The sequence below is a fragment of the Temnothorax nylanderi genome, unplaced genomic scaffold (genome assembly GCF_030848795.1).
Source record: "Temnothorax nylanderi isolate EJ_2023f unplaced genomic scaffold, tnyl_v1.0 TNYL_tig0059_pilon, whole genome shotgun sequence".
Classification (NCBI taxonomy): Eukaryota; Metazoa; Arthropoda; class Insecta; order Hymenoptera; family Formicidae; genus Temnothorax; species Temnothorax nylanderi.
Window position 1 is genome coordinate 459917 of NW_027249121.1, and position 22909 is coordinate 482825.

Here is a 22909-nt window from a genome sequence, read left to right on the forward strand (position 1 = left end):
GAGAGAGGGGGGGGGGTCTGTTCGTCTGTTTCCTATTGCTGCACTGGCTGCACTAGTTCGAGAAGTGTAACACTGGTCGATAAAAAAAGAGACAAGAGGCCTGCTGTTCTTTTTAACTGAACTTCTTGCACAGTTCATCTTTTCTCTTTTTCTCGCCGATGTGAAAAGAAAAAGAGAGAAGCTAAACCGTGCAAGAAGTTGAGCTGAAAAGAACAGGGAACAGGCCTACAGATTGGCCACACATGCGCTCTGTCTCTCTCGTTTTGACAGGGCTGTCGATGAGTCTAATCTGTAATCGTTATCAAATCGTATAACTGAACGATGATGGTGGGACCAGGTGGGACGAGCTTGAAGTATTACATTTACAATAAGGTCCGCTGCAATTAGCAATTACGTCCTGTATTCGATTATTTCTACCCTCCAATCGTTAATAAATTGAAAGGGGCTAACCTATCTTTTTTGACGTTTGTATCGAATAAAAGGGATAAAGTGCAGGTTCAAGATACGGAGGCTGTATAACTTGAAGGAAGATTGAAAACGCACACTGCGTATGTCCTTTTCACTCGAGGAAGCAGAGAATAGAACGTTTGTATCGAGCGTTCTGAGTTGTCGAAAAGGAGAGTGTAGAATTTTCAAACTGCCGATGATGCAACGGCGTTAATTCCTGCTTCAGCGCAATCGATACAATAAAATCTAAAGGGTATTTTTTCCCCTTAATAAGTAATATTATTATTAATTATTATTATTATATTATTATTATAAAAAAATTATTTATTCAGAAACAGTGGTTCTCTCTCAGCTTCTGCTCCCGACCTTCAAGATCGAGCAAGGATCATGCGTGGCGAGATGCGACAGTAGAGATCGCGCAGGAGAATGCGGACGATCGCAGACAGATCCGCGAGACTGCAAAGCATAGTTGCGGTACACGCCTCGTTCACAAAAAGCTGACCATCGATCATACTCGCTTGCCTCGCTCAACGTGCGTCGGAATCATGGAGATAATGAACACCGAGGATATGAGCGAGCCGCGCGCTTCGCTCTCTACGAAGCGCCGCGACAGTCCCCCGTTGATCTCGTGCAATTGGCAGATCAGCAATAATAAGCAATTCATTGATGCCGTCACTACTGCGCCGCTGCGATACGCGCCTGCAAGGTGAGCGAATCGATTGACACGGTCTTTAAGGCACCAAAATGATATTTAAATGATGTAAACGTTCGCACAGAATAAACTGCGAAGATGTAGCCTCTGTGGATACTTGTATCGCTCTACAGCCAATGGATTCCGGTACGGGGTCCAACACAGAACCGTGTACGCTGAATATTGAAGTATCGAACTGTCAGAGGATAGCGCGCATCGCCGTTGTTTCCGAAGGTAACGTCCTGGAAATCTTCAAACAATTTGGAGAATATGAGACAACGATACTCGCAGAGTTCATAGACGAGTACGAGGGAAGTATAGTTTTCCTCGGCGAAACGATGATAAACCCTCCTACTACAGAAGTCAGTATTAAGGTAAGATGACTGTCATTTATAATGTTTATATTGACACTTTGCCCTTATATTTGATGTAATAACGTTTGCTTTTGCTTTCCAGTTTATTAGAACAAAAAATAAAGGCCCTCCTATGTGGGTATATGGTATAAGACTGTTTTTGACAGAATCTATAAGAGAGGCAAAACCTAGTGCCTTCGATTACGATATTATTCGGACTTTTCTCAGTAACGCTAGCAATGGCAAGATGAGTCAGGGATCTGAAATAGCGAAGAAAGTATTTGGATTTTACGATAAAGAAGAAATTACGAGAAATTACGGAGAGAAGCATTTGGAAACACATCCCTCGGGTTCGAGGTACGACGAGCGTATAAACGAAAATGGAAGAAGCAATAATGACAAAGAATTTCCAAATTGCGGAGATAATTATGAACAGTCAGATGTCAAGTGTAAAAATAGAGCTGTGAGAAGAGATAGTGAGACAGAACACGTAAACTGTGAAGAGAATTATAAAAGCTCGGACGCAGATATCAAAACCTGCATTGATAATAATACAGAATCTATAAAGAAGACAAAATCTGGTATCTTCGATTATAAAGATTTTATCCAGACATTTCTCAGTAATGCCGGTAACGGCAAAATGAGTCAAGAAACTGACACGACAAGAATGTTTGGACTTCATGATAAATTCGATAATAATGAAATCGTGAATGAGCAGTTTTATCAGAAAATTTTGGGAACTCTTACTTCGGACTCGGATCTTTTCAAATGTAAAAATAAAATCGCAAAAGGAGATAATGAAAGAGATCGTCGAAGTTGTGACGAAGAATGTACAAACCGTGAAGATTATAAAAAATCCGATACAGATATCAAAATCTATATCGACAATAAATTCCACGATATGGAAAAGAGACTGATGGAAAAAATAGACGAAATGGAAGCCAGATATATCGATAATAAATTCCACGATATGGAAAAGAGACTGATGGAAAAAATAGACGAAATGGAAGCCAGAATGAATCAGAAATTGGATGCCATTTTGGAAATACTTGAAGTGATGAAACACGGTTGAATTTACAGTGAATTTATTCCTTAATTATTAATTTAGTAAGTTATTTTTTGATATTTAATAAAATAGAAGATTTAAGTTATCAAATATTGGTTAAATTTAAAAATGTATATAATGAATTACTTTATCACGGATATATTTTTTTGTTTTTATTAGCTAATCAAAAACTCCGACTCAACAAAATATAGTTTGTTTTTGTTATTTTTATGCAATCTTTTTTTATTATATTAGAATTTGTATTCATGTATATTATATATGACTGTTTGCAAATTTTGTATCAAAAGCACATACAAAACATTGCACATTTTTGAATTTATATTTAAATACTCTTAACTCACATGTATTTAATGTGTCCTAAATTAGTAATAGAAATCTGCAAACGTTGTCTCAAGAGAGACATTTAGTATACATATATTAATGTTATTTTATTTATACAAAATTATTTATGCAACTAAGCTTTCTAAAATGCGATTATAAAATTACGTACATGAGAACAGAAACATCACTTCATGTTATTCATATTATGATTGTTCTCATATTTATAAATATATTATAAAATTGTCTCAAGAGACAGAAGCAATACTTAACAAACAAAATAGGAGGCGTTAAAATAACACGATTGCAATATAAATTAAAGAAAATTGATATTGGCAGTATTTTGAATGGAATGACAATATGATTTTAGCCTAATTAATCAGCCTTGTCGTTCTCCTGAGGAGGATCCCAAGCGTGAAGTTGTTTTCGCCATAGCCTTACCATACCGTCCCAACCCCTTCTGCTGTATTTTATACATTTCGGTGGTGTTCTTGGATGTTCTTTCGTACGCTTCTCTCTGAAATAAAATAGAGGCTTCAGCTAGATATATACGTAAAAAAAAAAACGGAGCATAGAATCTCTTATCATATCGATCTCACGACACTTACTTTGGAACCAGCTGAATATATCTGTCGTACCCGACAGTATTCTTCCCGTAATCGATCTCTTTTTGTCTACGTGCCAGCACAGCTGGATCCGTCTCGTACTCTATAAGCCTTTTACCATTCTCCGACGAATTTGTGGTCGAGCTGGAGTCGCTGGAGTAACGTCTGCTGCGAGAAACCTTGGCGTCCATATCGTGATCCATATTGTCCTGCCTCGCTCTCTTGCGCCAAGTATGCGAATCCTTCGGCCTGTTCCTCACGTTATCTTTGTACTCTATGTGCTTAATACCGTCCGTACCCTCTTCGCACCCCGTCCGGGTATCGTCACATCGCGCACTCGAGTTCTCATCGTTCACCTCGGTCCCGTCAACGTCCGCGTCCTCCTTGTCGTCGTACCAGGTACCGCCTTCCGACTCGCCTTCCTTCTTCGTGCCGCTCTGCTCGGACTCGACGATCTCTCGACTGTTCATGCACAGCACTTCGTCGAGCAGATCGTCGTCCTCCACAATTTGCAATTCCACGGACGAGCCGCGCGATGATGAATCCATGTTCGGTGAAGCGGCGAGACTTCGATCCAGGACTATCGACGTCCGACTATCTAAAAAAAAAAAAACAGAGATAACGTGATACGTGTACGCTTAAACTCCGTCGACTCGAACAATGCGACTGGCGTATCCGCGCATCGGCAGTATCGGCACACGTACAATTCGCAGAATTTATCGCAACAGGTATAACCTACACAATCGCAGTCGGGTTTGTTTTGCTTCGAAAGGCGAGACGACGTCCGTTCGCACCGGTCTCGGTATAACGCGCGCTCATCGGCTATAGCTCCGAACACCAACGTCACGTACGAGTACGACGAAAGGGATAGCCGCGATTCGAAATCGCCTTCGGATTTCGGAAAGCTTTTCCAATTTTCGTTTACTCACTTCACTATATTCACCGTGCGCGCCTTTTTGACTACGCCGCAATTGACTTCGCGCCCAATGTTGGGGCGGTCGAGGAGTAAAATCCCTTCAGAATGGTGCATTATACGCATGCGTATATCATACTGCGTGATTAGAATCCCGACAGATTCGTAAATATTAGTTCCTAGGATGCTTTGTGGGATCAATAAATTGTTTGTTTATTTTTTTACTACTTATCTTACTATCTATATAAAATAATTATATATATTAATATACATTTATGTATATTCATAAATTAATATGTTTTTATATAATATATTTTATATCTTACCGCATGCACTTATACACCAATAAGTTTAAGATGCTAATTTTTATATGTAATATATATGTTCTCTACATTATTCAAAATATTTATTGAATTAATATACACACTTTTATTTATATAATTTTGTATTCGTTGGAATATAAATTTTTTAATGGAATACAAATATTGACATTTCTATGGGAAGTTGGTTGCAAAATATGCAATAAATTGATAGATTTAATTGTTTCTATCCGTGAATCGTTATACTTTGCATCATCGAAGATTTTCCACCCTTATTTTTATTATTTATTTTTTTCAACGAGCCTAATGACACTCCTTTTATTAATAAATATATACATTGATGTTCGTTAATCGAGTTTTTGGTCAAATTTCAATCCAATCTTAATCCATAATAATCCGTAGTACGCGGTGTTTAAGTGCTCAAAAAGACGCCACTTTGTGGTGCCACAGAGAGAACCCTCATAGAAATTTAAAACTGCAGGAAGGTAATGATTAATTACTTATTTTCAGTGTTAAAAGCACTTAAAACAACAATGTTTTTGATACTCAAAATAAGTAATCAGCCACTATCCTCCAGGATGAAATTTCTGTAAAGGAAAGCGACTACACGAACTCGCTCGTCCGAACTGGTCTGAACGGACTCGTACGGATGGGCCACTTTGTGGCGCCACAGATAAGCAAGACTCTTGTACAGTCGCGGTCAATAATGCTTTCCACCTGAAGTAGCTGTTTTCTGGGGATTTCTATAGTGCACGTTACGTGTACTATAGAACGCAGCTAACTAGGCATTATTGACCGCGACTGTACTGCAAAAGGGCCATTTCTACAAAGTCAGAGGTCATTTGTTGATGACGCCACAGACTCATAAGGACAAGGTCTGTGACGGGTGACGGTACATATTGCTCCGTGCGTCGTAGGTTCATACAAATCTTAATCTTACATATACAGTCGTGTTCAGTCAGGTTTGTGTGTCACCGTAGAAAAGTGTGCTGGAAGAATGGCACCCTTCGACACTGATAAGTTTATCGAGGAAATTCAAGCTCGTCCTGTTGTTTGGAATACCAAGTGTCTAAAATTTAGTAATAGACTTCAAAGAGGCAAGGCATGGGAGGACCTTGCTGTAATGTTTATACCAAACTTTGAAAAAATGGACTCCGCAAGAAAAAGTAATACAAGTAAGTCGTTTAATTGTGTTGAAATTTCAATGTTGTTTGAAACGAAAAATGGAAATATATTATTATTTGTAAGTAATAGCGTTTCTGATTGCAGAGGGATTGTATACTTACAGACTATCGGCACATTTAATAGATCAAACATCAATCAGATACATTAATTACTCCCAGATCAGTTCAAATTCTCTCTAATCAAAAACGCTGTATAGAACAAAATAATATAGAACAAAGAACATATGTAAAAACTAAGTATAATATAAAACAAAGTAAACATAAGAACCAAGTAATAATCCAAAATTAAGCGACCCAACTGGCCATTTCCCATTTATTCTGCCTCACAACGTTTCGACCATAATTTGGTCCTTCTCAAGTGAGATGTTATAATTAATACAATACGCAACAATTATATCATGCGTCCCCAGACGTTGTATCCTAACTAATGTAATTATTTTTATCTACGTACTCTGGCGAATTGATTATTTATTACATTTATAAGAACTAAGTAATGTAGAAAATAGTTTACAAGGACAAAAGAACGAAGATATTCATATTTTAAGTAACAGGGATTAAGTATGTTCAACAGTATTTTTAACAATAATTACTTTGCCAAGCTAAGGCTTCTTCTTCACTAGAAAAATAGTCAGCAAATGTTTCTCGAATCTTTATTGCTGTTTGTTGAATTTCTGTGACTCTTTCTGTATTATTATCGAGTCCAATAACATTCGGTGTATTATTAAAGTCAAATCCGTCTCTTTCTCTCACAAAATTGTGAAGTAAACAGTAAGCTTTTACAATTGACTCAGCAAAGTTTACTTCGACATTGAGGGGACGACGAAAAATTCACCATTTATTTGTAAGAATACCGAATAACATTCAATGTAATGCCTAGAGATAAATGATAATTATATATTTCTTGCAGTAGAGTCAAGTTTTTTCTCCCGTACGGTCGTTGCATGTGTTTCAATAACTTGCTATTTTGATTGCTCGCTATTTCCTTCAAAATTTTCCATATGTTGAAATTATTGTAAAATTCTGAAAATGTTTTATCAATTTTTTCCAGTTGCAGGTCTTCAGCGTAGATGGAAAAGTTTAAAAGATTCTTTTAACAGAGAACTCGGTATAGTTGATAAAATAAAACGCGGCAAAATGCCGGATACAGGAAGGAAGACATATGTTTATTTTAAACAACTTTCCTTTCTAAACTCGAGGAAAAAGAAAGCTTCTCAAGAAAAAACTTCTCAAGAAAAGACTTCTCAGGAAAATACTTCTCAATCAAGAAGTACACATCACGAAAGGACTTCTGATGACTATTCTGAAGACGAATCTCAGGAAGATGAAACAAATAATGTGAATCAGACAACTCCGACAGCTCCGACACCACAACCACAAAAAAGGAAAAGAGTATTAGAACAGAACCAAATCGGGGGGGACTTGGGGAGAGATTTGGGGAGGGACTTGGGGAGAGACTTGGGGAGAGATTTGGGGGGGAACTTGGGGGGAGATTTGAGGAGGGATTTGGGGGGGGACTTGGGGAGAGATTTGAGGAGGGATTTGGGGAGAGATTTGGAAAGGGAGTTGGGGGGAGAGTTGGGGAAAGATTTGAGGAGGGATTTGGGGGGGCTGGAGAGGGGGTTCCACCTTTTAGCTGCTAATATGGAAAAAATAACAATAGCTTTAACAGCGAAGGACGACCCAGATAGGCATTTTCTTATGTCTCTGCTTCCTCATTATAAGACGATACCTGAACAAACAAAACTCGATGTGCAAGTGGACATGATAAATCTCATTAAGAGATATCAATTACACCTTTATCCAAGACCCTATTAAAACACAACATACCAAACATTCAATCCATATTATCCTGATTCCTCCAGTTATCCCCAACTTATGGATCAGTCACTACAACCCACTGATGTAACATCTACTCCTACTCCGTTGACTTCCACTGCGGATATTGGTCCTCGCAGAGGGTTCAAAAGAACAACCTGTCGCAATCTTTCCAAGCCCAATATCTCCAACTATGTCCTCTATAGAGTCTGATTCCTCAATGTGTGACTATTTTTATTTAAAAAAGAATTTAAATCGTGTACAAAAAGCATATTAATCAGATGTAATATTGTTAACATAAAAATGTTTGTGTAAAAAAATAAAATTTTATTACTATTTACTAATTAACTCATTTTACGCTTTATTTACTAACTTATTCATTTTATGCTAACTTAATGGGAGTGTGAACTTTTGGTAGCGCCATTTTTCTCCAATGCTGTATTCTTTCGCCTCGTGACAGATTTATATTTTGTCACTTTGTAATGCTCCTCTGTGACGCCTGCCTTAAACTGCCACGATTATTTTCATTAAAAAAAAGAATTTAAATCGCGTACAAAAAGCATTAATTGGATGTAATATTGTAAACATAAAAAAGTTTGTGTAAAAAAATAAAATTTATTGCTGTTTACTAATTAACTCATTTTACGCTATTATTTACTAACTTATTCATTTTATGCTAACTTGATGGGAGTGTGAACTTTTGGTAGCACCATTTTTCTCCAATACTGTGTTCTTTCGCCTCGTGACAGATTTGTATTTTCTCATTTTGTAATGCTCCTCTGTGACGCCTGCCTTCGACTGCCGCGATTATTGCTGGCAACATCGCGTATAAATGATCACTTGCATCGCGCGTGCGAATAATATGGTTTAATTAAGGCACCGATTGTGTCTGGATTTTTAATACGTGAAATAATACAGAGCACGAGATCAATACAAGAAACGCATTTAAAAATAGCATTTTCTAGCACGAGAGAGGGTGCTAATCCGGAATATCTGAAAAATGTATTTATAAATTATTTAACGACGCGTGGAGCAAACGGTACACGTTAAATACCATTTCAACAGTATTACGTTTTACATTTAACGAGCTGAGTAAAGTTAAATATTAAGAATATAAATTTTTTTATTATGGATATATTTCTTACATAGAAAAAATAAATACACAAACGGATGAGTTCTTTTGATAGTTCAGGGATTAAGTTCTTTCTTCTGCCTCCAGTTCCTCTATGAGCCGCTTGCGCTCCTCTGCTCTCCTTAAATTAGCCAATACGGTACTTTCAAACTCTGCATCTGACATTCTTGCCTGCTGCGTCTGTATAATTCGAAAACATTACAAATTAACGTTATTATGCGCAATAAATTAAGATTTTGAATCTTATATATACTATGAGCTACAAATAATACATACGAATATATTAGGTGCAGAAGGAAAACTGACAGACCCACATGGCGTGCTGTTAAAACGTGCGGCTGCAGGAAATTTAGGCTTTCCAACGTTAGAATTTGCGCTACTCGCAACACCGCTTGAATGTTTCTGTGTATCCCACAGAGCACGTAGCGTTAATGGGTTTTGGGCTAAACCGATTTCTGTCTGGAGCGCTGTTTCCTGAAACAAACATTTTATTAAAGAATTTTACCTTGAATTTGGATTATATATGTATATCCATACTTATTGCTTCATTATCAAGCATCTTGTGGACTTACTGCTGCACTCTTATCTCTAAATTCAATCATGGCACTGCCTTTCTTTGTAGATGATATAACAAGACCCGCTATGTCCCCATACTGCAGAGAAAGAATAATTAAAAATATCTGATCTAAATATCTGACAATGAGCTCTAATGAGAAATGGAATTGGAAGATTGTGATATTACCTTGGAAAACATTTCATGTAGATTATCATAATTGTATCCATTTGTCTGATCACCATCTTGTACCTTCCATCTTATCTTGATTCGAAAGTCTCCCACATTAGACGTTGAAGCGTCCGATGAGCCATCAAGCTTCTTCAAAAAGAGTTCTCGCGTAAAGAGCATCTCTTCTTCTATTCGCTTGTACCATTCTTGTAATCTTTTCACTTCCGCCTGAATAATTATATATTTTATATTTATATATCTGAACTAACAATCTAAAAACCTAAAAAGTATTATAGCAAAATCAAAGCTGATCGCATACTTTTGTTCGTTCGTCGTCGGATTTAGTCTCAGGCACAGACTCACATGATCTCCTATAGGCCTCCTCGCGCGCCTCCAAGTCCTCCTTCAATTTCTTCCTCTTGGCATCAAATTGTCTAACGCGTTCCTTCGCCTGCTTCCTGGCAGCGATAGCTTGATCATATGCTGCCTTGTTTCACAATACATTTTTAATAAATTAGACCAGCTACGAGACTTTCCAGAAGTCTAAGAAGAAAGGTGTTTGATGATGACAATGTTTAATGAATTTTGAAGAGATGCCGATATACTTACCCTGGCCTTTGGGTCTGTTAATATTTCCAGTACTTTAGAGAGTTCCTGAAATAATTCCGCGGCTCTTGGATTGTCAGGATTCTTGTCGGGATGGCACGTCAAAGCTTTCTTGCGATATGCCTTTTTGATCTGAAAATACAAATATCGTGTCAAGTGTTTACCTCTTGATATTTCTCGATTATCTTGGAAGTATTTTTGCTCCGTTATAAAACAGAAGTAAACATTTTTACGCAAATAAGGGCAATTATCTGAGAAACAAGCTAAAAGTGCATACGTTACCTCTGGCATAGAAGCTGTTGGCTCTACACCAAGCAATCCATATAAATCCATTTGTGTAAGTGGATCCATTATTGATTTGGGTAATTAGGGGCCTCACCTCAAATATCGATAAAATTATGCTCAATCGACGCGTTTTTGCACGAAACAAAAGAATCTGGCAGAAAAAAGTGTTGCTCTGCCCCGCGACGCGAGATAATGTTAAAGTTTTTTTTTTTTTTTTGAGGTTAGTTCCCTCGGATGAGAGAAAATTAGTGCCTTCAGCTCCGTCCCGGAGCTATATAGCACTAACGTTAAAGTTGACAGGAATCAGGTTACTAAACTGTATAATTACCGCAATACAAAACACACTTTTAGTAAGTTAACCTCAGTTTATTCCTTGCCTAAACACATGCATGCTAGCGGCGATAGCGCTTTCGTGAATACATGCATCATGCTGTCCATGCATGCATGACGATGACGTGATATATATAGCGTCTGCTACGCTTTATTGCGCATGTGTAATGTGTATAGATCTCTCCCAATCGTACTCGCCTCTTCGACGCGTCTTCGATATTTCGAGAATCGCACTATCGCCGTTCGAGAAATTTCAAATCATGTTCGAGAATCGTTTTTTATTTTTTTGTTTTGAACGAGCTTTTAATTTATTTTCGGCACGTTGTATCGTTTTTATTATCTCCTTTGATACGTCGATCTTCTGTATAAAATATCTATCGTGCTGCCATATTTCGGAAAGGCAAGAAGAATACAGAATGCTAAAAAAATTTTGAGACTTTAAAAGTGTATATATAGTACATTCGAAAAGGAATTTAAAGGTCTTTAAAGACTTTTGAAATCTTGAGTCCTCTTTTTCACGTGCTGTATATTTCCATGTGATTATTTCTCTGTCGTTTTTTATTATTATTATACATTTAAATGTCATTTTTCGATTTTAATTGAATGCTGGCGAGTGGCGAGTGAATAAAATATGGATCGAATGAAGGTATGTTTATCAAATCTACCTTGGCACTCAGACGCACTATACATCGTAAATATACTTTAAAAAGCCTGTATTAATGCTTGGCAATATTTAACAAACGGAAAATTGTCCTGGCATCCATCAGTAATAATCAAAGCGAACTTAAATATCCGATATATTTACTTTTTCGAAATATAACCGCTGTTTTTACAGGTTAGGTTAGGATGCTGCTCGAGTTGTCGGCATGTGTGGCGGTTGATATGTGTGAAGTTTACTAACAGATTTCTCTCACTTGCAGTTCCTCCGGAATATTATAAGATTCGAAGCGCACAAAGAAGAAGAAAAGGAAAAGAAGAAAGAGAAGAAGAAGAAGAAGAAGAGCAAGTTAAATTAAAAGTTAAAGGATAAGAAGAAACAACCAAGAAGAAGAACAACAACAAGAGGAGTAAACTTAAGATATTAGAAGGTGAGAGAGAAAAACAAACGAAATTAGGCGAGAAAGGCGAGAAGAGAAGACCAAGCTTGGAGATTAGAAGGTAAGAAAGAAGAACAAACGATAATTAAAGGACAAGAAAAGCGAGAAGAGAAGAGAAGAAGGAAAGAATGTCGAGCAGCGTGATCGTGTTGAGTGATTCGGACGAGCCAGCGTCTCCTGTTGTCGACGAGCACGATAGAATCGAGTGGGAGATCGACGGCAAGTATCATTCGGACGCTACGAGTGACCTCGATCTCCCGGAGGTGCCGTTTTGCCGCGACATCGCGAGGCACTTGACGTCGCAAAGCGAGAGTCTTCCCGATTCGAACGCCGACGATGGCTGTGAACACGCTGAGGGATCGCCGTTCGATTCGGAGGACAATCGGGTCGAAGGAACCTCGCAGAAGGCGACAGTTTCCAAGAGGGTCTCCAAGAAGGACAAGGAAACGGTGAGGGAGGAACGAGCGAGACGTCGGGAGGCTCTGGCGAGGGAGAAGGCGTTGAAGGCGATCGAGAAGAAGACGTCGAGGGACATCAAGCCCGGCGAGTGCATGAAGTTCATGGAAGTTAATCTTGATCAAGGTATCGACGCGGTCGCTTCACGAGGGGAGATTGAGAGCGCGTTGCAGAATGCCGATATTAAGTTCAATGTAACCGCCGAGTTGATTCCTAACAGTATTACGTGGCGGAGAAACGTCGAGGAGGACTACGTCGACGAGGATAATGAGATACGCACAAAGAGAAGTGTACGGACGGAGGAGTACGCTATTGTGATTTGGAGCAGCTACGAGGCGGTGAGACACGTGGCGGAAGGCACTTTCTGCACGTCTGTCTCGAACAGTAAGGACCTAATGCCGAACTATAATATGACTCTGGTCATCTGCGGTATGGAGGACTATTTCGCGTATCGGAAGAAACAGAAGTCGGATCGGAATCCTGGAAGCAAAGGGTCCAGGCACAACGGCAAAGGTAATCAGTGGTTTGACACGCTACCGATTATATCGAGGCAGCAATTGGAGATGTGCCTGGCCGAAATTCAGATAGTGGATAGCTGTAGCAGCAGATTAATCGAGAGCGCGCAGGATTTAGCATTGATGGTGTGTCAGTATACGAAGTCCATTTCGGAAATACCGTACAAATTGCAGAAGGGAAAAAATGAGGAAGGCAAATTCGACTGGTACATTTCGGGGGATAATAAGAACACCGTGCGCGTGGACAAAGATGGTAACGGGTTGAAGAGACTGTGGCAGCAGCAACTGTGCCAATTTAACTTGAGTAGCTTGGAAACGTCGGAGGCAATATGTACAGTCTATCCTAGCCCGATGCAACTTATCAAGGTACTGTTTATAATTAAACATTTTTATGTAACGTTGGAAAATCTATCTCTGCATTGCTTATTAAATAGTAAGTTAAATATAATACTTTTATGTTTCTAGGCTTATAGAAATTGCACACCTGACGAAGGCATGAATTTATTAAAAGATATATCAGTGAGTCCCTTAGTTTTATTTCTTCCTATTAAACAATTAGAATATATAAAATTATCGGACGTACTTGAATTATTTCTAATACATACATTCTACTTTAATCAATTATACAGATGTAAATTGCAATTATATTTTATATGTGATAAGATATTTAGCTGTTATACAATCTGTAATCTTGCAATTACTATAGTATTATAGTTTAAAATTTACTGACGTAATAAATTTGCAAAAGTTAATGTTATTTGACAGATAAGGAGAGCGGCAGGACCTCTCACAACTTCACGTAAAATTGGTCCCGAATTAAGTAAAAAGGTGTACATGATGTTCACATCGCAAAACGGGGACGCTTTATTGGGAACTGAGGTATAAATAAGCTGTAAGCTTTTGTAGGAACTTTATCTGTATATAATTCCATTTCTATAATCCTTCATGCTAAGTTCATAATACAAATGCGTTAGGTCGTGAAACAATTATACGTTCCTAGAACGTTATTAATCTATCTTAGAAATATTTTAATTTTTTTTCGTTCTGTTAATACAGATTGAAAATATTTCAACTTTTCGATGATACTTTCGTTTTCTAAAAATCAAATTTTCTAGTCGATTTAGAATATGATTTATATTTGTAACTTAAATTAAGTAGTACATTAATACAATGCATTTTTGGGCAATTATTTCTTACTCTTTCTCAGACACGTTTCAGAGACGTTCAGAAATAATTATAACAAGAAACTGGTATTCTAAGAATAATACGCATTTTTCAAAATAACTGCATCACTGCATCATCATTATTTAACCATCTATTTTTTTGTTTTTCCCATTCTTTGGTCAATTTCAGTCTAGCAGCGAGCGTTCTATACGTATAAAAAATTTTACAGTATTATCAGACATAATTAAACAATAATTATAACATTCTATTTTTTTTAGTGTACATGCGTTTTTTCACATCTTTCTGTTTGTGTCACGCATATACAATATAGAACTCTAAAATAGATCGCATTATAATCTCATTATAATAACAAAGTATCAGTAATCGCTATTAAAGCTTAGAGACCAGTACAATGTGTGTGATATACAATATATAGTAATTATAATATGACATAATTATCATATATATGTATATATATGTATAGGTTTAGATTATATCAGTACTTTGAAATAATCATACTTTGCAGGTATCTTCTCACATATCGCATAATTAATGTTCATCAAACAATTACGTCCTTATCTCGTAAAGCAATTACTTATGTATTATACGTTTGCATTTCACCAACATTGCCGAAAACAGATTGTTCTGAATCGTGTTCTATCTCGTTCAGTTTGGTCTCGTTGAAAATATCGCAGTCATCGAGAGTTACGGATGATGTCTCGTCGACTGCAGGCGCGGGTACGTATTTGCGTTCAATGATATTCGTTTTAATAGCGTCTTCAATCTCGAGCATGTTATCCGTACAACGATCATCATAATTTGTCGATGCCGTGGAAGATTGCGCTTGCACGAATCTATGCTCGTTTTTCTCGAAGGTCAGGATTTTAGGTGCGTTTATATCTTCCGGGATTTTCTTGGTCGCAACCACCTGCTCGCCTCTCTCGGTCTGCGAGTTTCTTTTCGCCAGTATGATCTTGGTGTACTTCACGGTAGGTTGTACCAACCGATTTTCCAGCGGCACCCCGACTCTGTTCCTTGCTGAGACGCCGCTGTTCTGCGAACGCGTCTGCAGTATCAACTGATTCAAGTTTTGCATAGACATATTAGGACATATAACGGCCTGCGTGGAAGCCGCTCCGAGTTTATTTGACTGTAGCTTGTCTTGTTTGTTGCTGATTAAAACTACCTTGGTGGTATTGTTCAACTTCGGTCTCTCCTGAGGCTCTTTAGCCAGCGTCGTTTGCGTCATCACCGGCATCTTGTTTATGTTGCTCAAATTGTCGTCGTCCTTGGCGAATATTATCGGTATATCCAATATATTACCCAGATCGTCGTCTATATCGTTTGCGACGTTTCTCTTCTGGACACTTTGAGGCTTCCCCTTTTGAAGTCTCTGCAAGTTGTTGGCGTTGACCGTGATCTTCGGCATCGTCTTCATCGATTTTTGTGAGATTTTCAGCTTGTTGGATAGCGGCAGAAAGCTGGAGCTTTGACCGCTAAATGGGACTATCACCGACGAAGGCGCGCTTCTGGTGTGGAGGGAATTCTCGACAATGACTATGTTACCGCACGATGTATTATGAGAGTTATCGGTACTATTGGATACGACTCCTTGCCGTGGTAAGTGCGCCGACTTGGATACGTCCAATAAGTGAGAATCACTGCTCCCTCCCATCTCTTCCATCACTATAAAATATACACGTATATTTGTTTCATATCTTAAAAAGGTATATATAATGTATAAGACTATCACGTATTATTAACATGCAACAATATCATAAGACACTATATGAACACATCCGATATGTTACACTTTTACATGATTATCAAATAATTTTTTCAATATTCTTTGAATACTTTATCTTTGGTATTCAATTTTCCCGAACACTTTTCTAACATTTAGTTCTGTATTTAACTATTTAGCCATTTAACTATTTACGTATCAAAATGACGTATTATTTTTATTCGACAATTCAATGAATACAAACATTGAGACATTGGACAGATGGAAATTTAGATTAATAGGATTTATATATTTTATTCTAACTAAACAACAAGGAGCGTTAAATAATTTCCTTACCAAGTATATACTTAGTGCAACGACCTACTGTTATAAAAGTGCTTATCACTGCCCAAAATATCTGATGTAAGTAAAGGCATTAATTAAATCTCCCAAAACCAACTGTCTAAAGTTACCCAGACTCGTTAATCGTTTACATTTTACTCAAGGTAGACGGGATTAAGGTTGGGAAGTAAACAAATTCGAATTACATGTTACAAAAAAATATTTATTGAATACAAAATAAAAAGCAACCTAGTATATTTACAATACTTTTTTAAAATATGTATTTGAGAATGCCTGACGATCCTTATTGTCACCTTTAATCACCTTTATTCGGTTGTTAATATCGTTTATAGGACACAATATACATATGCCTAAATATATTCACTATGTACAGTCACATTGCCAATTGAAAGATAGGATTGAAAGTTCTCAGTTCTCTATATGTATTTGAAATATTTTGTAAATACATGTAATTAAATAATTGAAAGCAATAAATATATCTTGTTAAGTAATTCTAACTACTTTAGTTACAAAGGAAATATGTACAAAATGAGAGTTTGCAAAATAAAATAAGTCCAGTATTAAATTTAATATTAAGCAGCCTTAAAGGAAATGATTATTTTGGTTTCGCATAAAGAAAATTCATAATAATTGTGAATAAATTGATAAATTATTACAAATTAATGTAAATTTAGGAATAGTTACGTAATATATCTTTTATAAAAATATGTATACGAGTCTTCCAAAAGTATTAGGTTTTTTAAAAATATAACTAATACGTTTTAAATCTATATATTACAGTATACAGAATATTATATATAATACTTTAATGGAAAAAGATCATTATAGCAAAATATACATATATGTACATGAGGTTCTTCCATATATGTGGTTTCAAATACACATAGTCTTATATTTGTTATATACATTTTATTTCTGTATGAAAATTTATCTGAAAGTTATATAATTTTTATAAAAATATTGACATAAACTACATAAAGCAATAAATAATAAATTATACAATTTAATATTTTAAAATTTTAGTGAAATTATTATTTGCTTCAAATACTTTAGTTTGTCTGTGTTTCACTAGACTATTTTGAAAGAGCAAGTATGAGATTACAAGAAACTGAAAGAATTTTTTAGAACTTTTTAACTCCCCTTTAATACAGTTAATTTATTCATCAAAATATGTGTATCATACAATTTTGAAAATTATATATATATATGATTTGCGCTATTTTATAGAAGTATAAAAGTTTAATAGAAGAATATTATGTGTATGTTTAAACTTTTACTAAAATACCAAGAAGGAGATATAAAAATGTGAATTTATTGACTATATATATTTTTTGTTCGCGTGCGTGTGCATGTGTGTATCACATTAAATCAGTATTATAAAAATTTAATTTATATTAAAGCAACTAGTTCACACAGTGACTAAACTTATAATAAAAATAAATTTAAATATTTTCGAAATTAATACCATCATTAATTTCGAAATGTTCAATTTGTTAAATATGAAAATCGCCCTAAGTACGCTCACAAAGCAAAAATTATAACATCTGGTCATTCAATAAACAGACAATCCAAAATTATGTTAAACCCCTACATGTATGTTTATTTATAACTACGTTTCCGATAAATCAATTAATAATTGATTAGATAATTGTAATCTACCTTTTGAAGGGGTCGATGCGGACGACGTTACGGTATTCGCTGATGAATTGGTGGTCGTTAGTAGGATACTAGAAGCCGACGATGCACGGGTGGAGGATGCACCGCTCGTAAGCGTAATCGAGTTCTTTCCACTTTGCAAAAGATTCGACAAAGTGCCGCTTGTCGCCGAAGGCTTACTACTTCCCGCTGTTTAATTGAAAGAAACAAAAAATTAATAAACACAAGTAACACTTTATTACTCTTCTACTGATAACGTTAATTAATTATACATTTATCTTACCTGTGGGAGTTGCATTAACCCTAATTTGATTTCCCGTGGGCGTGGTGAAAACGTTCACCAATTTCGTGTCTCCACTTTTGTCAGGAGTATTGACCTGTCTGTAACTGTTCGCGACCATATTCGTGTAAGACTTATTAGAAGATATCGTTTTTATTTTTGAAACATTCTGCAGCGGCACATTCGAGATGATCTTCGGCACTTTAACGGTCGTAGCTGAGGATTTGGATGCATTAGGTGTTTTGGAGGAAGTGGTCGTCGATTGACTCACTGCAGTGGGTGCTAAACGTATCGGCCCTATCGGCGCCAGACTCGCTAGTGTGCCAATATTGAGCGTTATGCCATTTTCTGAATTAATGTTTGTCTGTAACAAGTAATATTTAGCATAATCTATATGGAAATAATTATGATTATTATTAGTATATTATTTGTAGTATATTGTATAATATAAATGTCTCATCGACGCTATTATAGCATATTATCTAATACATATGTATCATGTATTGTGCATTGTGTGACAAATTACCTGTCCAGCAAGTCTAGGAGTCTTCAGTTCTGAGAATTGATTTCTCTGATTGTTCGTGGGCCGCTTCCGTTTCGCGGTGGAAGTATGATTTGCATGTTGCCCACTTACTTGCGTCAAATTGGATTGGATATTGAATGCACCGATTTTAGGAGCCGAGCTCGATGCCACGTTCGTTCCAGCCGATAGTGCGGAAGATACCGGCGTGGTCGGCCGGGATTTCTTCACGGTCGGTGAGTTAGGCTCGCTTTCCACGGAACTGCTGGTCGAGTTTCTTCGTTTGTGAGAGTCCTTCTTGCTCTTGCTGTCACAGTTAGTCGTCATTGTCGGTCGCAGCGGTAATGGATGCGGTTGCAATAGGATGCTACCGATGAAATCTCCAATCTCGTCCAACACGCATCTGTCCACCATGCTCTGCGTGATGCCCTCGAGCACCTTTTTAGACGTGGATATTCTGAGATGATCGTCGGCCGTGCCCACGACCACCAGACTCGTCTCGACCAGCATTTTCTCACGGAGTTCCTCCAAATCGTCCGGTCTAACGAGGGTGGCGTTTTGCCCAATAATGAACATGACGGGACAGCGAATGTCCGTTAACATATCATCAGGGGTACCCCGTTTTCCCTCGACCGTTGTGAAAGGAAATCCAATGCAGATAACAGCAGTTATGTGTTCCATCTGAGCCACCTACACCGCAAAGTAAATAAAAGTCAATAGACCTGTTTTTCTTCAGCTGAACTTCTTGCATGGTTCATCTTTCTTCTTTTTTTTTTTTCAAGTCGGAAATGAAAAGTGAAAAGATGAACTGTGCGAGAAATTTAGCTAAATAAAACAAACCTAAGAACAATTGGAAGAAAAATTGATGCAAGATATATAGAAGTAATTTTACCTGACAAGCAAGCGCTGCGCCAGCGTTGAAACCTACGAGTATGATCGGCCTACCAGGACAGTCACTTCTGACATCTTGTATCTTGGCTCTTGTAGCCTGTACCAATTGATCCATGCACACCATCATAGTCATTCTATTCGCTGCCAAACTCATGTGAGTGTGAACGGTAGCGACCATGCCTAACAATCCCAACTGCGTGATCCATTTATGCTGACGAGACGAAACGGTCGACGCGATGCCGGAAGGTACTACTATTAAGATCGGATTTCCGGGCAATTTCTTCTGCAATCAATTACGTTAATTTCCGTCTTACATTACTAGACCTATATAATGTACGTTAATGATCGAGTTATATTTACAGGTCTATTTCCGCTCAAATTCTGTGCGACTGGATCCCAAGATCGTTTTAAGAGTGATCCGAGCGTTTCCCACGTTATGGAGCCGCCCTTAGCGTTAATATTCGGTTGCACAGCGATCATCTTATCGATTAGCTGAGGGATCTTCAGTCTCAAGGTCTGTAAGATATCGAGATAAATGGCTAAATATTCCTGGGGGAGACGCTCGAACAGCAAATTGTGCAGCCATTGAACCAGTCTCCAGTCCCATCCGGTCGAGGCTAACGTTTCTCGAAATCTCCTCGCTGCAATATCCACCGACGTTCTTCGAAAGATCGGTTCCGTTACGCTCTTAGCCTTGGCTAATCTTGCGAGCCTCTCCGAACTTAATATCCGTGTCACTTTGGTAAATATCCGATTCTGAATCGGAGACCACAAGGTTTTCTCTATCTTCTCCTCCCAATCCTCCTCCTCGTCCTCCTCCTCGGGTCGCGCAAAATTCGCTAACCGTTCAAACTCGTCCATCATATGCCGAACTCTGGTTAAATCAAAAGGCAGTGGCGATGGTTCGCTGCCAATATTTTCCACGTCGATTTCCTCATCCTTTCTGTGCTTATCACTAAGATAGAAGAAGTAATATAATATATCCATTGTTACGTCTATTTTGTATCCTTCCATATTTAAGGAAAAATCAAATTAAATTAGACATTATAGATAATCATACCTCACAGTGTTCTTCGAGAAAAACAGTTTTTTTATAGGCTTTACATAAATGTTTTCTGGTCTCCAGTTCCAAGGTCGAGCATAGCAATGGTCTTTGAATATTGCATCACTGTCCATCTCGTAATTTCCAGCTAGTTGATGTAGGTACGCCGTCAGTTTGTTCGAAATGTCGTCAAACGTATCAGTAGTTGGACTTGGTAGCCCAGAACTGCTCGCAGAGGTGGACGGTGCCATAGGCATAGACGTTAACATTATGCTATCTTAAATTAGATCGGGTAGTAGTCGAGATAAATATCTATTCACTAGATATCTCTCCGAGTTCCTTCCAAATATCGTATCATATGTTACAATATTATTATTATATTGTATAAAACTTAAAATTTTCCTCTTTCTCCCTTTTTCTTTCTCTTCCTCGGTTTGTCCCTGAAACAGATATCTTTCAATTATATCTTGTATATGCGAAGTTAGCTAGGTGTGTGCTTACTATTGTCACAAACAAACGCTAATTCTAAAATATTAGGCTTGATCTTTTTTAGGCTGAACTTCTTGCACGGTTCATCTTTTCTCTTTTTCTCTCCAACGTGAAAAGAAAAAGAAAAAAGATAAACCGTGCAAGAAGTTCAGCTAAAAAGAAGAGGCCTATTGTTACAGCACATAAACCCTTTTGCGAATTAAGTAATTAGAGATAGATTTCTTACATGCGAGAAATCCGAGAACTAACCTCCACTAACCTCTGTCCTCTTTTTTTCACGTCGGACAACGAACGCTTAGCTGTTCATTGAATTAATACCATTCTCATCTATCGTGTAATTCTGCATTCATTGGAATTTGTAAACGATATTGTGGCTACTTGTTTCGCTTTCACATATCAGAGGATATCCCCTATACGCGAGGATAAATGCGCTGGCAAACGTCTATCACTGCGTCACTCCGTCACTGCTCAATCACGTGTGACTCGATGTCGAAAGTAATTAGGGATTATGTATCATTAATTGTGATAATACGCACGCAACGCGTGGCATAAACTTTACGCGAGAAATTGCAATGCATCCATTTTTTCATAAAGCGAACAATTCTTGCATACATACGTGAATATATATGATTGTGCGTGTGTGTGTGTGTGTGTGTGTGTGTGTGTGTGTGTGTGTGTGTGTATAGTATATATATACTACGTTTACGCGAGCGTTACTTCTGTAGTAACTTATGATAATTCACCCGTTTACGCGGAGTAAATTATCGTAAGTTACTACAAAATCCCGTTTACGCGAAGGAAAATCCCGTTTACGCGAAGGAATTATCGTAAGTTACTACAGAAGTAACGCTCGCGTAAACGTAGTAATAGCTACATAACCTAAGAAATAAAATTTGGGTTTTATTTACACTCCCTTGCACTTTTGTGTCTGAAATGAAATAGATATATGTTTAATTGTTTCGGCGTTAGAAAAAGAAATTTAAGAATAAAAAGAGCCCAAAAATACAAGTGAAATGGACAATGCATAATGCGTAAGCATAAGAAAATTGATTGGTCCATACACATGTGCATAAGAAAATAGACCAATCAATTTTCTTATGCTTACGCATGCGTTGTGCAGAAGTGTGTGCTCCCCGCTTAAGGGGATCCTGGAGTGACAGCGACAAGGCATAATCGGTCTAAGCAATATCTTTGAATTGGCTGAACAGAATGGAAAATCCTTTTACACGATTAAAGTACGCACAAAAATGTAGAGGGCTGTACATGATTTTTTCTGATAAACTAAAAAAAAATTTTATTTTTATAAATATTGTCTTCACCTGACGACAATATTTGCTTTATACAAAAATTCTGCAGTTTTTCTATAGAAAATAGTGATGCAGCCCTCTACAAAAAACTGTCAGGAATAATATCGTGCAATTAGAAGTAAGATTTGAAGCCTAAAAAGAAAGATATTACTTAGACCAGTGGAAGATGCAAGGTTAGGTGCTATCCTTGTCTATATCCTTGTCTATACAAGGACAGATATAGTCGGTGAGCACTTCTTTATCGACGCTGATCGAGTTCGCCTGCGGCTCCAGCATCCCCTTAAGGGGATGCTAAAGCCGTTCAAATTACCGACAAAAACAGTCAAAGCTCCTATTTTGAAACGGCTTTACAGATCGCAAAATCCTTTTACAGGAGTAAAGTAGAGGTACTAATGAAGTGCGGGATTGTCAAATAATTAGTAATAATTGAAAAAATTTTTAAAATGCTGTCACCTCATAACCTTATTTTCTAATATAAACAGTTGTATACGTAATATGTACGAAATTAAACTTTCCCGCACTTCAGAAGACGTGCACAAACAATAACGTACCTTTGAAATTGAGATCGAAAGCCTAGAATAAAAATGGGAGCTTTGAAACGATCGTGTATATTTTTC

General features: G+C 37.4%; 5 protein-coding genes across 15 annotated transcripts; 2 read left to right on the forward strand and 3 right to left on the reverse strand.

Annotated features, from left to right (window-relative positions):
• Positions 1 to 60: 60 nt before the first annotated feature.
• On the forward strand, positions 61 to 3216 carry LOC139773227 (uncharacterized). 3 transcript variants are annotated; one of them, XM_071707510.1, is made up of 5 exons: positions 61 to 372; positions 483 to 700; positions 780 to 1153; positions 1224 to 1512; positions 1595 to 3216. In XM_071707510.1, the coding sequence occupies exons 3-5, from the start codon at positions 993 to 995 to the stop codon at positions 2561 to 2563; spliced, it is 1419 nt and encodes a 472-aa protein (XP_071563611.1). In that variant the 5' UTR covers positions 61 to 372; positions 483 to 700; positions 780 to 992; the 3' UTR covers positions 2564 to 3216. The 3 variants fall into 3 exon arrangements, with proteins under 3 accessions (XP_071563611.1, XP_071563613.1, XP_071563612.1); XM_071707512.1 differs by having other exon boundaries at positions 800 to 1153; XM_071707511.1 differs by having other exon boundaries at positions 496 to 700.
• Positions 3188 to 4483, reverse strand: Slbp (Stem-loop binding protein). Of its 4 annotated transcripts, none has more exons than XM_071707517.1 (3): positions 4410 to 4483; positions 3484 to 4078; positions 3188 to 3392 (listed from the first exon to the last, which is right to left on the reverse strand). In XM_071707517.1, exons 2-3 carry the CDS (start codon positions 4026 to 4028, stop codon positions 3251 to 3253), a joined length of 687 nt encoding a protein of 228 aa, XP_071563618.1. In that variant the 5' UTR covers positions 4029 to 4078; positions 4410 to 4483; the 3' UTR covers positions 3188 to 3250. The 4 variants fall into 4 exon arrangements, with proteins under 4 accessions (XP_071563618.1, XP_071563615.1, XP_071563616.1 ...); XM_071707514.1 differs by having other exon boundaries at positions 3484 to 4074; positions 4220 to 4451; XM_071707515.1 differs by having other exon boundaries at positions 4220 to 4434.
• A 4112-nt stretch (positions 4484 to 8595) lies between these two features.
• On the reverse strand, positions 8596 to 10691 carry LOC139773236 (dnaJ homolog subfamily C member 17). 2 transcript variants are annotated; one of them, XR_011718303.1, is made up of 8 exons: positions 10457 to 10691; positions 10178 to 10306; positions 9888 to 10055; positions 9587 to 9796; positions 9417 to 9497; positions 9121 to 9318; positions 8858 to 9024; positions 8596 to 8705 (listed from the first exon to the last, which is right to left on the reverse strand). XR_011718303.1 is itself a non-coding variant. In XM_071707529.1 (7 exons), exons 1-7 carry the CDS (start codon positions 10523 to 10525, stop codon positions 8908 to 8910), a joined length of 972 nt encoding a protein of 323 aa, XP_071563630.1. In that variant the 5' UTR covers positions 10526 to 10691; the 3' UTR covers positions 8596 to 8907. The 2 variants fall into 2 exon arrangements, 1 of the variants encoding a protein (XP_071563630.1); XM_071707529.1 differs by having other exon boundaries at positions 8596 to 9024.
• Mms4 (Methyl methanesulfonate sensitivity 4) lies at positions 10499 to 18001 on the forward strand. Of its 4 annotated transcripts, XR_011718302.1 has the most exons (6): positions 10499 to 10511; positions 10685 to 10809; positions 11710 to 13223; positions 13323 to 13376; positions 13623 to 15641; positions 17776 to 18001. XR_011718302.1 is itself a non-coding variant. In XM_071707528.1 (4 exons), exons 2-4 carry the CDS (start codon positions 12015 to 12017, stop codon positions 13740 to 13742), a joined length of 1383 nt encoding a protein of 460 aa, XP_071563629.1. In that variant the 5' UTR covers positions 11032 to 11435; positions 11710 to 12014; the 3' UTR covers positions 13743 to 16598. The 4 variants fall into 4 exon arrangements, 1 of the variants encoding a protein (XP_071563629.1); XR_011718300.1 differs by lacking the exons at positions 10499 to 10511; positions 10685 to 10809 and adding an exon at positions 11032 to 11435; XR_011718301.1 differs by lacking the exons at positions 10499 to 10511; positions 10685 to 10809 and adding an exon at positions 11446 to 11624.
• Rcd1 (Reduction in Cnn dots 1) lies at positions 13973 to 21942 on the reverse strand. Of its 2 annotated transcripts, none has more exons than XM_071707525.1 (8): positions 21245 to 21942; positions 20515 to 20936; positions 19815 to 20409; positions 19456 to 19737; positions 18570 to 19253; positions 18047 to 18407; positions 17767 to 17952; positions 13973 to 15707 (listed from the first exon to the last, which is right to left on the reverse strand). In XM_071707525.1, the coding sequence occupies exons 2-8, from the start codon at positions 20763 to 20765 to the stop codon at positions 14617 to 14619; spliced, it is 3450 nt and encodes a 1149-aa protein (XP_071563626.1). In that variant the 5' UTR covers positions 20766 to 20936; positions 21245 to 21942; the 3' UTR covers positions 13973 to 14616. The 2 variants fall into 2 exon arrangements, with proteins under 2 accessions (XP_071563626.1, XP_071563625.1); XM_071707524.1 differs by having other exon boundaries at positions 21235 to 21942.
• Between the last annotated feature and the right edge of the window lie 967 nt (positions 21943 to 22909).